This window comes from Cnephaeus nilssonii (genome assembly GCF_951640355.1).
Source record: "Cnephaeus nilssonii genome assembly, chromosome: 6".
NCBI lineage: Eukaryota > Metazoa > Chordata > Mammalia > Chiroptera > Vespertilionidae > Cnephaeus > Cnephaeus nilssonii.
The window spans coordinates 54,102,318-54,118,050 of NC_137077.1; the positions used below are offsets into that span (position 1 = coordinate 54,102,318).

Consider the following 15,733-nt stretch of genomic DNA (forward strand, 5'->3'; position numbering starts at 1 on the left):
TCTAGTAAATACATAAATGTGATAGCAAGATTTTATTTGGGGTTAAGAACATTAACCCCTCAGGGACATAGAGTTCGGGCAGGGTCTAGAAGCAACAGTCACAGGGCTGTTAATTTTCCATATTTTCTTGGTTCATAGGAAAGAACAAGGCGTCATTCAGTCCATCCAACCAACTTTCTGATTCTTCCCGGCTTGGGGGGAGGGGGGAGTGGGGGGGAGGCGCTCCTCCCAACCAAGCCCTTTCCTAGACCCACTGGGGTTCCATGCTCTCTATCCAATCTGATCACCTTCTCAGTTTTTCCCAGTCTAGGCTCTGCCCATCTGGCATCACCCTGGCTCTCACTGAGCATGCCCAAAAGGAAACACCTCCCTCCTGTGCTAACAACTTTTATTGCGCATATCCAAAAGTTCTATTACATCATCTGGTTTCTACTGCTCATGTGCCCAGCAGAGGAATTTCCTCTCCTCCTTCCTCTGGGAATCCAGTGTGGGTGGGCAGGGCAGCACCTCAGGGTGATTTTCCTGTCAGTTTTGGGGATTAAGACTCCTCCATGGCAGTCCCCTGGAGTGTGTGAATGAGTCTGTTTATGCTATAGCTTCCCTGCAAACTCATTGGAATGCTGTCCTAATATCTGCTTCAGCTTCCCAGTTTATTCAGCTAATGTTTTATTACTAAGTTTATTATTTGATTCCTGTTTGCTTCCTTCCTTACATTAATAACTAGATAATTATGAGGCTAACACAGGATTTTCAGTGAATTGTGGATGGTGAAGAGGCTGGCAGAGGTTGACCTTAGGAATATTGGAAAGAACAAGGTTCTGCAACATTAGTCCCTGTCCTGCACAGAAACCTTCCCTGGCTTTAAAGAAATGTATATTCTTTGAATCAATTATTTAATTTTACTTTAATAACAGTATTTGAGAATGTGAACAAAAATGCACCATAGTTCTCTCTACAGATGCATCCCCTCCCTCACACAGTACCCAATTCCCCTACTATGCACCACAATCTTGGGTCACATGGCCTTAATAAGTATTGGGTTACTCCAGTTGACCAAGGCATCCACCAGCAATGTGGGCATGTAGCTAAGGGGAAGGCAGATGAGCTTGGCATCCCAGCCAGGTGAGTATCGGGTGCGGGGATGGCAGGAGGTCAGAGCATGTTCCATGCAGTTCGTCACCAAGGAAAGATCTTGTGTGTACATTTTATCCAACAATCCAATTGCGTTCACGTCTGTCCAGAATGAGAAAGGATCCAGATGTATTCCCACCTCCAACCATTAAGATCAGCTTACAGAATGAGTTTCTAGACTTCCTGGTCCCCTACATTGAATCCACCTAAACTCCTTAGTGGGTGCCTCCCTCCTCCCCCAGGCACAACTGTTTCACTCTAATCCACCTCTGGCTTTATTCCTAGGAATATGTGCAACACACAACTGAAGGTCTCCACAGACACTAGAAATCTAAGTGCCTGAAAGCCAGCTGCTCTTATACTTGTTCACCAGGAGGTCACGGGTGTCTTTTCTCTCTGGCTTTAGTTTCATCCTCAACAACATGAGAAGTTCACATAAGACAGTGGTGCCACGTCTAACAAGCCTGGATTCTTTTTTTGGGTTACCAGTTGACAACATGGGACCATGGAGATAGAATTAAAGGTCCCCTGTTTGTGGGTGAGACAGAGCACAGAGGTTGGACCTGAGACTAAGGTGGGACTAACTATGAATCTAGACTTCAGGACAATGATCTGCTTCTATTCCCATGGACCACAAGGCTCACTCACTGTATGTCAGAAACCTCTCCCCATAGGCCTCCTTGACCTCTGGGCTGGCCTTATGCCATGCCTCTTGGAAGTTCCTAGAAATCACCGGAGTACTGGTCACAAAAGTCTTGAAGTAACCGGGCTCAATGATAGCCACTTTCACCCCAAAGTGGGAGAGCTCCCTCCTGCAAGGCAAACCGACAGAGAGGAAAAGACTTCAGAGGTCTCATAAAAGAAAACAACACCTGGAAAAACCCCAACCCAATAAAACACCAATATAAGATTACAGTAGATTAAGCTCAAAAGTGTGGGGAGTTGTGAAGTGCAGCAGACAGGAGGAGAAAATTTATGATGAATGTATTGCCTGTCTACAGAGTTTGAGTATTTTTACAAGTATTTACATGCATTTGCGTATAACTCTAAATCCTACCAGTTCTGCTGAAAGGCACCACTTAAATTCTATGCCCTTGTATTTCTCTCACATGCAATAAAAAACTGGGCTGTGCCTGTTTTATCTTTCCCATGCTCCTCAAATCCCTCCCTCTTCTTTCCCACCCATGTCAACCTCCAGGCCATCTGTCCTTAAGGAGCTCTCTCTGCCTGTGGTCTCAACTACCCCACATCACAGCCATCCTCAGCCCTGTAGCCAGTGCAGTCTCTACTGCTGATATGATGAGGAAGCTCCCCGAATAAAGTGCTTCCCTGGGGCTTCACTGACAACAGGGCCCCTGGAACCCATTCCCATAGCAGTTATGTATGCGGATGGGCTGTGCAGTGGAGTCAGATCAGTTCCAATTCTGCCTCAGATGCTTTCTGACTGTGGGCAGGGAAAGGTTGAATCAACTCCATTGCTCTGAGGCCCATCCAGATCTCCAGAAGATAAAAAAGTGTATCCTAATGAATGCCTGGCAAAAAGCAAGAGAGAAGGATCTGGAAGGAAGAGCCTCTGAGGCTGTGTGAAATCAACCCCTTGGAAAAGGCTCCCCCAGAAGCACAGAAGCAGAAGACCCAAGGGAGGGCCTCTGTCCCAGCCCAATACCTGAGGGAGTCCGAGAAGGCCTCTACACCGTACTTAGAGATGCAGTAGCCCCCACCAATGAAGGCTACACGACCGAAGACGCTGGAGACATTGACCACTCGGCCCTTTGCCTTCCTCGCCAGGGGCAGCAGACTCAGGGTCACCTCGATCACCCCCAACAGGTTCACGTTGAGTATCTTTACGAAGTCTTGTTTGGTCAGCCACTCATTGGGTGCCGTGGGCACAGAGATGCCAGCATTATTCACCAGGCCCCAGAGTCCTGGGCACACAGAGGGGAGAGAGGAAGACTGTGCTGAGACCGTGCAGTGAGGACACAGCTGTGGTTCCAATTCACCTTCCAACTCAGTGAGGACAGGAGGAGAAGGCGACATGGGGAGCGGGTAGAACACATAACAGATAACTACATGCTGTCTGCAGGGTTTGGGGCAGTGCAGACCCTGTAAGCTGTGGTGACAGAGTCAGCCTTCCTCCTGGTTTATTCCTAGTGCCCAGCCCCCTGCCTGGCAGAGGAGATTTGATGAGACAGGACTGATGCTGAGGAAATCTAGTGAGTCCACAGTGTGGATCACAGAGAGCCATGTTGGAGTTTTCACACATCAGTGCTGTCACAATGAGGGAAAGAGAGAGACACATACTGAGAGAGAATGAAGAATGAAGAGGAAGAGTGGAACAAAACCACTTTTAGCAATGACAAAAAGATAAGAGACAGTGAACACCTAAGAACACTTTGGTGGGTAAAGCAGACCTGAAATCTCAGGTGGGTGAAGTGCAGAATAGGCCTGGGTTTTCACACATCAATGTTCTCCTCACAGACATTGTAAATATTCACCCACATTTTCAGATTTCTGGACAGCTTCCACAGTTTGCACTCAACAACTATCAATGAGGGAAAGAGAGAGACACAGACAGAGAGATAATGAAGAATGGAGGGAGAGAGAAAACACACACACATTGAACAAAAGACAAAAGTATCAAATATGGCTAATATTTGGGGACACAGCTTGGGTAAAAAAGACCTGAAATCCGCCGAAACCGGTTTGGCTCAGTGGATAGAGCATCGGCCTGCAGACTCAAGGGTCCCAGGTTCGATTCCGGTCAAGGGCATGTACCTTGGTCGCGGGCACATCCCCAGTAGGAGGTGTGCAGGAGGCGGCTGATGGATGTTTCTAGCTCTCTATCCCTCTCCCTTCCTCTCTGTAAAAAATCAATAAAATATATTTAAAAAAAAAAAAAAAGACCTGAAATCCCAGGTGTGAGGAAACGTGGTGAACAAGTCTGTGGTTGACCTCAGGTCACTGACCTTGACACAATCTGCATCAACAGTGAACTATGATCCTGCAAGAGCTCTGAGAATTCCAAGGACAGGCTTTGAGGGGGCCCAAGGCTGCCTCTCCCCCACTCAGGCTCAGACTTCACCATCAGCCCCACACAATGCTACCCGCTCCTCCCACTTGCACAATAGGCCACTCTCCTCCACCCCCACCGCAGCCCCCTGGCTGATCATTTACCCAGCTTCATGGAAACCTCTCTGCAAGAGCAAAGATAGTCCTGAGGATTTAAAAATTTACCAACCACCAACCTCGACAGCAGGAGCGGGGATCAGTAGGACACAGGGCAAGGGCTGGTGATGGGAATCTGTAAATATTGACCCAGAGAGTGGAGTCCCTGGTCTGCTCAGACACACTCTGCCCTCATAGGGGTCATATTTTTCTACCATGTATTTCCTTTCTAAGAACCAAATCGATGCACATAGTTATAGAGATTTAGGTTTTAAAAAAAAAGTTACCCAAGACATCATTTATGTTGAATAAAACATAGGAAACAATTCCATATCATATCATAAGATACTGCTTCAGTAAATGTTACTCAGAAAGATAGAATAGTCTCTATTATTAAAACAAAAAAAATAATAAATTTTGTTTTCCTTAACACATTGAGGACGGATCACAAGATTTCTCGGTTTTCGGTTCCTAAGACTAATGGCCAATCGCGAGATTTCTCGGATGTTCGTTATTGTCTTTTAGAGAAAGACAGTAATGGAAAATGCATTCTCTGAAGTTAAAAATTACAAAAGGAATTAAAAGTAAATAGTCTATTGTCGTTATTAATAAAAATAACTGTTTTTATATCAATTTGATATTTTTAAAGTGCTCAGTAACCATGGATAGTGATGAAAAACATGATAAAATTCTGGATATATTTGCTGACAATTTAACAGATGTTTCAAGTGAAAGTGATGAAAGCTTCGACAGTGGCAGTGATATGGTTATTCCTTCAAAAAAGTGAAAAATAGTAATTTCAAGTGATTCTGAACCTGAAAATTTGAACAATTCCACACATGATTTTGAGTGTAATTTGCGTCTTGGTTGCTGAGATAATGATTGGTCAAAAGAGGACTTTCAACCTAATTTGGAAAAATTTGAAGGTAATCTGATTCTAAGAACACCATTGCAGTCACCAACTTGATTTTTGACGACGATCTGTTTGAACTATTTTGTCATCAACCGAACATATATTATAACCAAGATTTAGGAAAGCAGAAAATTTTGAAAGCAATTAAGTGGTCTCCTGTTACTCCAACAGATATGAAAAATGTTTTAGGACTTATAGTGCTAATGGGGCATACTCGAAAGGATACTTGGAAAGAATATTGGTCTACAAATCCAGTTCTAGCTGTTCCAATATTTCCTCAGAAGATGAGTCAAAACAGTTTTCAACAAATCTGGACTTATTGGCATTTCAATGACAATGCAAACATGACTAAATCTTCATCCAGGCTATTTAAAATTCAACCTGTACTCGACCACTTTATTCGTAAGTTTCAAACAATTTATAAACCTATGCGAGAATTATCATTACACAAAGGTATGATCCCTGGAGGAGACGTCTTCTATTTCGAACTTACAACCCAGCTACAATTATTAAACATGGTTTACCTGTAAGAATGATATGTGAGAGCAAGACTGGGTGTATTTGCAATATGGAAATTTACACAGGTGAAGGAAAAAAATTGAATGACTCTATTCTGTCACTACTTCAGCCGTATCTGGAATTGGGGCATCATATACACCAAAATAACTCTTACAATAGCGTTTCAATTGCAGAAACTTTATTACTACATAAAACAAGGAACAATGCGAGCAAATAGAGACTTGCCAAAATGTTTGAAAGATGAAGCATCTACGCTTAAAAGAGGTGAAATAGCCTCCCGAAGAAAAGGTGACATTTTATTATTGATTTGGAAGGATAAAAGAGAAGTTCGAATTATTTCAACTATCCATGATGCTTCCTCTTGTAAAACAGAAAAGACAAATCGGCATACTGGAGAGGAAATAAAGAAGCCAGTTTCCATTGTGCAGTATAATAACTATATGCAAGGTGTTGATCTTGCTGACCAATATCTTTCAACATACAGTATCCTTAGAAAAACAATAAAATGGATGAAGAAAGTAGTGCTTTCCCTGATTAATTGTGGACTATTCAAGTCATTCAGGATTTATCAAACACTCAATCCAGAAAGCCAAGTAAGATACAAAGACTTTCTTTTAACTGTAGCCACAGAGTGGATCTCATCCCAAGTAGATAAATGAGCAGATCCAGAATTTAGCAATCCTAATCCATCAGATGTTAGAAGTACGAGAACTCCTCAGAAATATCATCCGCAAAGATTATCAGGCAACATGAAGCAGCACATCCCTGGGCAAATTCCATCTTCTGATAAAAAGAAATATCCTACCAAAGTTTGCAAAGTATACAAAAGTAATGGTAAGAGAAGAGAAACACGTTACATTTGCCAGCTTTGTTTAGTTCCTTTTCATATTACACAGTGTTTTACAAACTATCATACTTTAAAAAGATATTAGCTTGTAAGAACATGTAATAAATAACTTCAAAATGCAATGGGTATTTAATTTTAAAGCATGCCTTAAACATTTATGTAAAACTGTTTTGTACTAGTTCAATAGAAATTTATCTGGCCACTGGATAAAGCTAGCAATAAAACTACTGGTCCGCAATGTGTTAAGATCAGGAACAAAACAAGAGTGTCCACTTTCACCACTTCTATTCAACACAGTTTTGGAAGTCCTAGCCACAGCAATCAGACAAGAAAAGAAGTAAAAGGCATCCAATTAGAAAGGGTGCATATGACATGATATTATACTAGTAGCCCGTTTGCACGAAGATTCGTGCAATAGACCTTCATTCACCTGGCTGCCTGCACCAGTTTTCTGCCGGCACCAGGGACCCAGGCCTTGGCTGTGGCCACCGCCTTCTGCCTTTTTCAGGGTCGGGGCTTGGCCCCGGGCGGTGGCCTTGGGCTCCGCGGCACGAACATCCTTGCTAAGGATCGCAGGAGCCGACCCCCAGTGGTTTCCTGCCATCCTTGCAGGCTGCCCACTGGTGCCCAAGGCCGGGAAAGCCTCCGCCCCAGGCTTTCCTGGCCTTGGGCTCGCCGCACCCAGCGTCCCTGCTACCGATCACAGGAGACGACCCCCAGTGGTTTCTTGCGATCAGTGCAGGCTCCCCGCTGGTGCCCAAGGCCCGGAAAGCCTCGGCCCCTGGGACCCCCAGGAGCGGCGGGAGGGGCGGGATGGGCGGGATGGGCACGGCCACGCCCCCCAGGTGGCCGATGGCCCCCCCACCCCTGGGAGGGGCGGGAAGGGCCGGCCACGCCCCCCCGGGGTGCTGATCGCCCCAGGCACCCCCGGGAGCAGCGTCATGGTTCCGGTCACGCCCCCCCCCCGGGGTGCTGATCGCCCCAGGCACCCCGGGGAGTGGCTGCATGGGCCCGGCCACTGGGCACCGCCCTCTTGATCTTCTCAACGGCGGATATGCCACCCGGAGTCCCGCCCCCAGCCTCCTGCCGGCCCAATCGTGGGCATAGCGGAGGTGCGGTCAATTTTCATGTTTCTCTATTATAAGGTAAGATAGAGAGAACTTTAGAGTCCACAAAGAAACTATTAGAACTGGTAAATGAATTCAGTAAAAGTAGCATGATAAAAAACTAATATTCATAAATTGGTTGCATGTTTTCAAAATCCTCACCTGAGTATATGCTTAATGATTTTATTTTATTTTAAATATATTTTTATTGGTTTCAGAGAGGAAGGGAGAGGGAGAGAGAGAGAGATAGAAACATCAATGATGAGAGAGAATCATTGATGGACTGCCTCCTGCACACGCCTTAATGGGGATTGAGCCCGAAACCCGAGCATGTGCCCTTGACTGGAATTGAACCCCCGGAACCCTTCAGTGTGCAGGCCAATGCTCTATCCACTGAGCCAAACCAGCCAGGGCTGCTTATTGATTTTAAAGAGAGGGAGAGAGAGAGAGAGAGAAAGAGAGAGAAATGTGAGAGAGAACATTGATTGGTTGAACATTGATTGGTTGCCTTCCATACCTTCCCGGACTAGGGATTGAACCTGAAACCTTCCTGTGCATGGGACGATGCTCCACACCACTGAGCCACAAGGCCAGGGTTCGGTTGCATTTTTATATACCAATAATGAACCATCAGAAAGGGAAATTAAGAAAACAATCTCATTTAAATTTTCATTTTTAAAAAACACACCAAAAACCTAGGAATCAATTTAATCAAAGAAGTAAAAGACCTGTACTCAGAAAATTATAAGCTATTGAAGAAATTCAGGAAGATACAAATAAATAGAAGCATATACCATGCTAATGTATAGTAATAATTACCCTTGTTAAAATGTCTGTGCTACCAAAATCAACCTATAAATTCAATGCAATCCTTCAACATGTCCATACTATTGAAATCAATCTATAGATTCAATGCAATCCCTATCAAAATACCATTGGCATTTTTTACGGAACTAAAAATAGTACTAAAACTTATATGGAACCACAAAAGGCCCTGACCAGCCAAAGCAATCGTGAGAAAGAAGAACAATTTTGGAAGTAACACGCTATCTGATAACAAATAATACTTCAGGACTATAATAATCAAAAGAACATAGTAGGTGTCAGAGAGGAGTGGGTTGGGAGCTGGGTGAGAAGGTGAAAGGATTAAGCAAAGAAAAAAAAGAAGAAAGACCCATGGACACAGACAACAGCATGGTGATTGCCAGTAAGAAGGGGAAATGCAGGAGGAAGAAGAGAATAAAGAGGGGTTAATTGGTGATGGAAGAAGACTTGACTTGGAGTGGTAAACACACAATACAATATACAGATGATGTACTGTAGAATTGTATATCTGAAACTTACATAATTTTATTAACCAATGTCACCCCAATAAATTCAATTTTTAAAAAAGCATGATACTGACATAAACACAGACACATAGATCAATGGAATAGAATAGAGAGCAATGAAATAAACCCACACCCATCGGCCAAGCAATCTATGACAAAGGAGGCAAGAATATACAATGGGATAAAGATGGTCTCTTCAATAACTGGTATTGGAAAATCTGAACAAACACATGCTCAAAAATTAAACTAGACTACTTTTTTACAACCAATACAGGAATAAATGAATTAAAGATTTAAATGTCAGACTCAAAACCATAAAACTCCTAGAAGAAAAACATAGACAGTAAACTCTTAGACACAGGTCTTCGAAATATTTTTTGGATATGTCTTCTCAGGGAAGGGAAACAAAAGAAAAAAAAATGGGACTACATCAAACTAAAATGATTTTGCACAGCATAAATGAAATGAAAAAACAACCTACAGAATGGGAGCAGATATTTGCCAATGATATATCCTGTAAAGGGTTAATATCCAAAACATATAAGAAATTTATCTTAACACCAAAAAGACAAACAATCTCATTAAAAAATGGACAGAGGACCTGATAGATATTTCTCTAAAGAGGACCTAAAGCTGGCCAATAGATATATGAAAAGATCATCAACATCACTAATTATCAGAAAAATACAAATGAAAACCAAAGTGAAATATCACCTCACATCTGTCAGAATAGCTATCATCAAAAAATCAACAAACAGCCCAGCAGGAGGAAAGAATGGGAGCTCAGAGGTTGATGGTCAACCTATGAACAGGAGGTCATGGTTCGATTCGCAGTCAAGGCACATACCCAGGTTGTGGGCTTGATCCCCATTGAGGGGCGTGCAGGAGGCAGCTTATCAATGATTTTCTCTGATCATTAATGTTTCTATCTCTCCCTCTCCCTTCATCTCTGAAATCAATAAAAATATATTTTAAAAATCAACAAACAACAAATGTTGGCAAGGATGTGAAGAAAAAGGAAACAGTGTGCACTGTTGGTGGAATTGCAAATTGGTGTGCCGACTATGAAAAACAGTATGGAGGTTCCTCAAAAAAGTAAAAATAGAACTACCATGTAACCCAGCAATCTCCCGATGGGTATTTCTTCAAAAAGATCCAAAACACTAATTGGAAAATATATATGCACCCCTATGTTCATTGCAGCATTATTTACATTAGCCAAGATATGAAGCAACATAAGTGGCCTTCAATAGACAACTGGAAAAAGAAGTAGTACATATATAATATTACTCAGCCATAAAAAAGAATGAAATCTTGCCAGTTTCGACAACATGGATGGACCTAAAGGGTACTATATAAGCTAAGTGAAATAAGTCAGAGAAAAACAAATACCATATCATTTCACTTATGTGTGGAATCTAAATGAACAAGCAAGACAGAAACAAACTCATACATACAGAAAACAAATTGATAATTGCCAGGTGGGAGGGGAGTAGGGGATTGGGTGAAAATGGTGAAGGGATTAAGAAGTACAAAGGCAGGGAGGGTGTGGGGGAAGAGATCAACTAATGAACTTGTATGCATATATGCATAACCCGTGGACACAGACAATGGGGTGGTGAGGATCTGGGGTTAGGGTAAAGTGGGGGCCAGGACTGGGCCGGAAGAGATTCATGGGGGACAGAGGAGGACCTATGTAATACTTTCAACAATAAAGATTAAAAGAAAAAAAAAATTCAAAGGGCAGTTATGAAATAGTCACTGAGAGTAAAGTACAGCATAGAGAATAGGTCAGTATTATTGTAATAATTACGTGTGGTACAAGGTGGATACTAGATTTATTGGGGGATCACTTTATAAGTCAGATAAATGTCTGACCACTGTGCTGTACGCCTGAAACTAATATAATGTCAACTGTAATTGATTTTTAAAAATTTTTAGTTAATGTTTTTGAAGAAATTTCATTATGTTGTATAATTCCTCATCTTCTATTAATGCACAGAATAGGAAACAAACTATGGACAAAATATAATATATGTCAAAATGTTAACAGCATTATTTCTAGGTTGTGAAATTATGGTGAGTTTTCTCTATACCTGTGCTTTCCATATTTTCTCCATTGATGGTGTTTTACATTTCTTAGATAAATGAGATCACTGTCTTTTTTTCTTCCCCCATAACATGACAGGCACAATTGCAGTAAAAGAGAGAGAGAGGACATGAACACTCATTAGATTTCTGACTTCCCTTTCTGACCCTCCTGAAATCTCAGTGTTGTCACCTGAAAATGGGTGACATCAACTCCCTGATTGGACGATTATGACTCACCAACAAGAACATGTTAATGTGCTGAGAACAGAAGCTCAGCTCCAGCGCTGCCCCCCAGCCACCCATTTAAATTTCAGGATCCTGCCCCCTTCTCCACCCCTCCTCCAGAAAGTGGGCCCTGATCTCCCCGGGGCACTCAGCATCTAGAAATTCAGAGACATAGACAAGAATTCTGCAGGGACCAGTCCTCATCAGCACAAACTCTCCCCAAACAACAGAGCTCCAAAGTCAGAGGCTAGGGCAGTGGACTGAGAAGAGGCTCAGCTGGTATGCTGGGTGAGGTGAAGAAAGCTAGTAGGATCTCAAGTCCTAGAAAACACGTTGGGAATCTTCCCCAGGTAGCAAGGGGTCTTCTCTTGACGGGAGAGAAGGAACAGATTTGAGAAACCTGGGTGATACCTCTGTCCCCCGTGCGCTCCTTCACCCACTGGGTGGCCGCAGCGATGCTCTCTGTGCTGGTGACATCCAGGATCACCGTCTCCAGCCTGTCTGACGCCTTGACCCTCAGCTGCTCGGCCCCCTTTTCTGTCAGACATGCAGCCAGCACCCTCAAGCCTCGGAGGTCCAGCTGCCTGGCCAGCAGGTTCCCGAAGCCCGAGTCACAGCCCGTGATGAAGACATACTTGTCCCGGAGGTGGCTCACCACCTGCCTCTCCCGGTACCAGCGCAGAAGGTAGTACAGGCCCACGAGGACTGCCAGGTACAGCCACATGGCTTTGCAGGGACAGGCGGTAGGCAAGGGTGAAATGAGACGGTGGCCAGTGTTCAGTCAGGAGGATCTAAGAACACAGGGTGTAAGTTAGCATACCAGTCTCCAGGCACTCTGACATGGAGTCCTCAAGTCTTTTCTGTTAATCTGGTTTAGTGAGTATTTGTTTGTTTGTTTAGTGCGTATGATTGATCCGTGCCCCATTTTGTAGATCTTTGGTACACTTACACCATTTCTAATAGATGACATTGCATTGCTCAGGAAATCCCTTGACCTGAGGATAGTTTTCCCAGCCACCTGATCTGGGTTCTCCCACTCCTCCTTCCTTCCCTCTTCTCTTCTTTTCCCCATCAACCTGCCCTAAATTGGAACCCCGATGGTCACAGTCTCATGGTCCAGAACTGTCTTCTTCCCCTTTTCCTGTTCAAGTCTGGAACCTTTCCGCCCTGATCTACTGGAGAGTTTCACAAAGAGGACACACTTTGAATCAAGACAAACGTAAGTTCAATATCCAGCTCTGCTCCAACTACCCTGTGATCTTGGCAGCGGGTGGAGCCCCTGAGGTTCTCACTTGGCTCAGCACAGAATTCACTCCTAAGAAAACTAAGCTCTGCTTAGAAAACTAAGTTTTGGGTTAGAAAGAGAGGGAAAGGGGTATCCTGTCCCCTGCTGATGCAGAAACTCTCAGGGACAGAAAGGTGCTCTGGAGACGGGAGGGTGTCTGACTTACCTCAGAGGCAAACAGGAGAAGAAGGGAATGGGACGGCCACACTCAGGGAAACTTCTCCAGGCCCCTGGGAGGGTGGAAAGGAAGGGCCTGTGGGAAGAAGGCCTAACAGCTACCCCCTCACCCCATGAAGACGCCTTGTCCTCAGCCCTGGCCCTCTGGCCCATGCTGAGACTCTCCCCTGCCAGCCACACGGGCAGAATCCAGACCCAGACCCAGACTCCAAAGATAGAAAGGATCCGCTTAACAGGGACCACGTCTGGATCCTTAACTTCACCATCAGGGAGGCTGTAACCCCAGTAACCACAAAGGCCTCCGTCCACTTTGTATGAGGGGGATGATGGGGAGGTGGAGACATCTGGCCCCTCGGGAGACTCAAGAAAGTACTAGATACTGGAGCCCAGACCAGCTGTCCCCGAGGGGCTTCAGGGTGAGATGAGGAAACCATTTCATAAAAGGGGGTGAGCCAGTGGGGGGAACGGATCTGCAGCGTGGGACAGGGACAGAAGACGCCAGTTTCAAGCTCTGGGGCCTCCCTCACTGTCCAGTTTCACAGTTCTGACTGGTAAGCAGGGAAGAGTAGAGGCACTGGGAGAGGAGAGAGGTTTCCTTAAAGAAATGCCTGGACATATGGCAGCAAGCAGAAGAGACAGGCAGGGGCAGACTCAGCCTTCAGCTGTAACTCTTGTCTGCAGAGAGGTACTGTGTGGATCTGAGAGTGTTTGTCCCTCATGTTGGGAGGCGGCAGCAGAATGGCACCTGCTGGCCCTGCAGAAACCAGCCTGTCCCTGCTTCCTGGGGTGACGGCCAGCACCCGCTACAAAACTTTCCCAAGATAGAGAAGGAGGAAAGCAAGGAGGGAGGAAGGAGCCCTCAGGGAGCCAAGGGGCATGCAAACCCTCCTAAGGGGAAAATCCCGGTTTTTTGGAAGCAACTGGAGATTTCGTTCCTTAGTGACCACATACCTTCAACCACAAAGTCTCAAGGGCTAGAAGCAGAGAAATCTCCCAGCCCACGTGAGCGGTGCTTCACTTTGGTGAATCCTAAAAGTTATATAACTGCTTGGGGATTGCCAGGAGCTTCAGAGTCCATCCAGTTGGGAACAATCTCAGGAAGTTCGGGAGAGAGCAGTAAGAGAGAAACGGAATCTGGATGACACTCACTCACCTCAGAGCTACAGGGGCTAGAACGAGCAATCCTTCAGAAGCGTCCCAGAGACTGAGTCTCATGGCAGTGAGTGTCTGCAGTAGACCTTTAACAGGAAATGCAAGGGCCCCCCCGCAGCTTGGCCAGGCTCCAGGGCACCAGCACTAGAGCAACCTGAGAGCTGGAACAGAGACACGAGCCCCCTGGTGGCTCCACCGAGTCTTAGTGGAGCCTTCTGTCAAAAGCAAAACATCCTCCTTCTGTTACTTGTATGGGTTTCTAAAGAGGGGATTGCATGGTAAATGAAAAGGGGCTCTGGAAAGGGTATGGAGTGAGGGTTAGTTGTGCAAGCTGGCTTCCAATTTTATAGGTATGCTGCCCCACTGCCTGGAGTGTGGATCCAAACATTTTGAGATGCACCCCTGCCTTTAGGTGTGAAGGTCTGGCACTGGAGGGGATGAGAGTTACCTGTGGAAAGTCATTGAGCCCGCGCTCCTCATAAAGGTCCAGAGCAGCAAAAGGAAGGAGTGAGGGCAGTGTCCTTGGGGCTGTCTCATTGCATGGGTCCCACCCCTGACGGGTTCATCACACTGGACCTGGCTCCCTCCCCAACGATGGAGCCTAGAAGGAGGAGGGATGGGACTTTTTGGAGAGTCTGTGGTGAAGATGTGGGCTGGTTTGTGTTGGATTTCTTTTTTGTTGTTCCACCTTCAGGGTTGGCCCCATCTGGATGCAGCTCTACCCCAGGTAGAGCCTAGCTTGGAGGGCCATGGGTTTATAATCCCACAGTTCTCTGACACTCTGGAGAGCACTCTTTGGGGTGAATCCAAAGGTATTATCAACGATTGTTTATTTCATTTCAGTTTGTTTGGTGTGCCTGGCTATGTGTGTGTGTAAAGAATATTGTGCAAATCCGGAGACTTCAGATTAAGCATGAAGTTCTTGCTTGGTCTTTGAGTGGGAGACATGCATTGACCTTGAGTCAGCTGACACCAGAGCTTTGAAGAATGCAGAGATCCTAGAGGATCCTCGCGGTCATCTCTGTGTCCTCAACAGTCTCACGTCTCACACCAAGCTCTCACTAAGGTTGGAGACTGAATAGCCCTGCAACATCCCACCTCCCTCTCTGTATCGGGAAGAACAGAGAGATAGTTCTACAACATGAGGTTCCCCTGAAAGCACCATATTCATGGTTTTAAACCAAAGGAAGAAAAATAAGACACCTGGCAAGTACTCCCCATCTCCACTTTGTACTCAGCCCATGAATATCTTTCACGATGTGCAAATGCCCACTCTCTGTTTAGTCCATTCTCAGAACATTGTCATAAGCATGGAGGCAAAGAGTCGGGGCCCCAGTAAGCACTGCGGAATAAAGGGAACTCCTGCCCAGAACACAGCGGGTGCTCAATAAAGGTTTCAGAAAATGAAAGTCTGGGATCCAGACGTGATTCTACTCTCCTCCACTAGAAAAGTTCAGGATGGGATCTGGGCATGGGAACATGGTGTAGTGACAGAAGATGGGGGGTCACAGGACTCTACACGAGGGGACAGATACTCTACAGCTGGCTCCTGCGGCCGATGGAGCAGGCTGGTGGCTGTGCTTTTCACCCTTTGTCTGTCCACAGAGGCTGATGGGAGGTGGAGAAGAGACCTGAGGCATCCAGAGAAGTGTTGGGTCTTGCCAGGGCCTCAGGACTTGTTTGTCCATCCTTATACCTCATCCTGTGACTCCAGATTTCGGGACAAATCCTGGAGAGGAGACATTAACCCCTCAGCTCTCTGGAAGCAAGGAAGGGATTTCACTTCCCTCT

At 45.2% G+C, this 15,733-nt stretch overlaps 1 protein-coding gene across 1 annotated transcript; it reads right to left on the bottom strand.

Moving 5' to 3' along the window:
* Positions 1–736: 736 nt before the first annotated feature.
* Positions 737–14,026, bottom strand: LOC307100864 (retinol dehydrogenase 16-like). The gene is made up of 5 exons (XM_079773495.1): positions 13,944–14,026; positions 11,740–12,119; positions 2,798–3,056; positions 1,780–1,943; positions 737–1,233 (listed from the first exon to the last, which is right to left on the bottom strand). Exons 2-5 carry the CDS (start codon positions 12,050–12,052, stop codon positions 1,016–1,018), a joined length of 954 nt encoding a protein of 317 aa, XP_079629621.1. The 5' UTR covers positions 12,053–12,119; positions 13,944–14,026; the 3' UTR covers positions 737–1,015.
* Between the last annotated feature and the right edge of the window lie 1,707 nt (positions 14,027–15,733).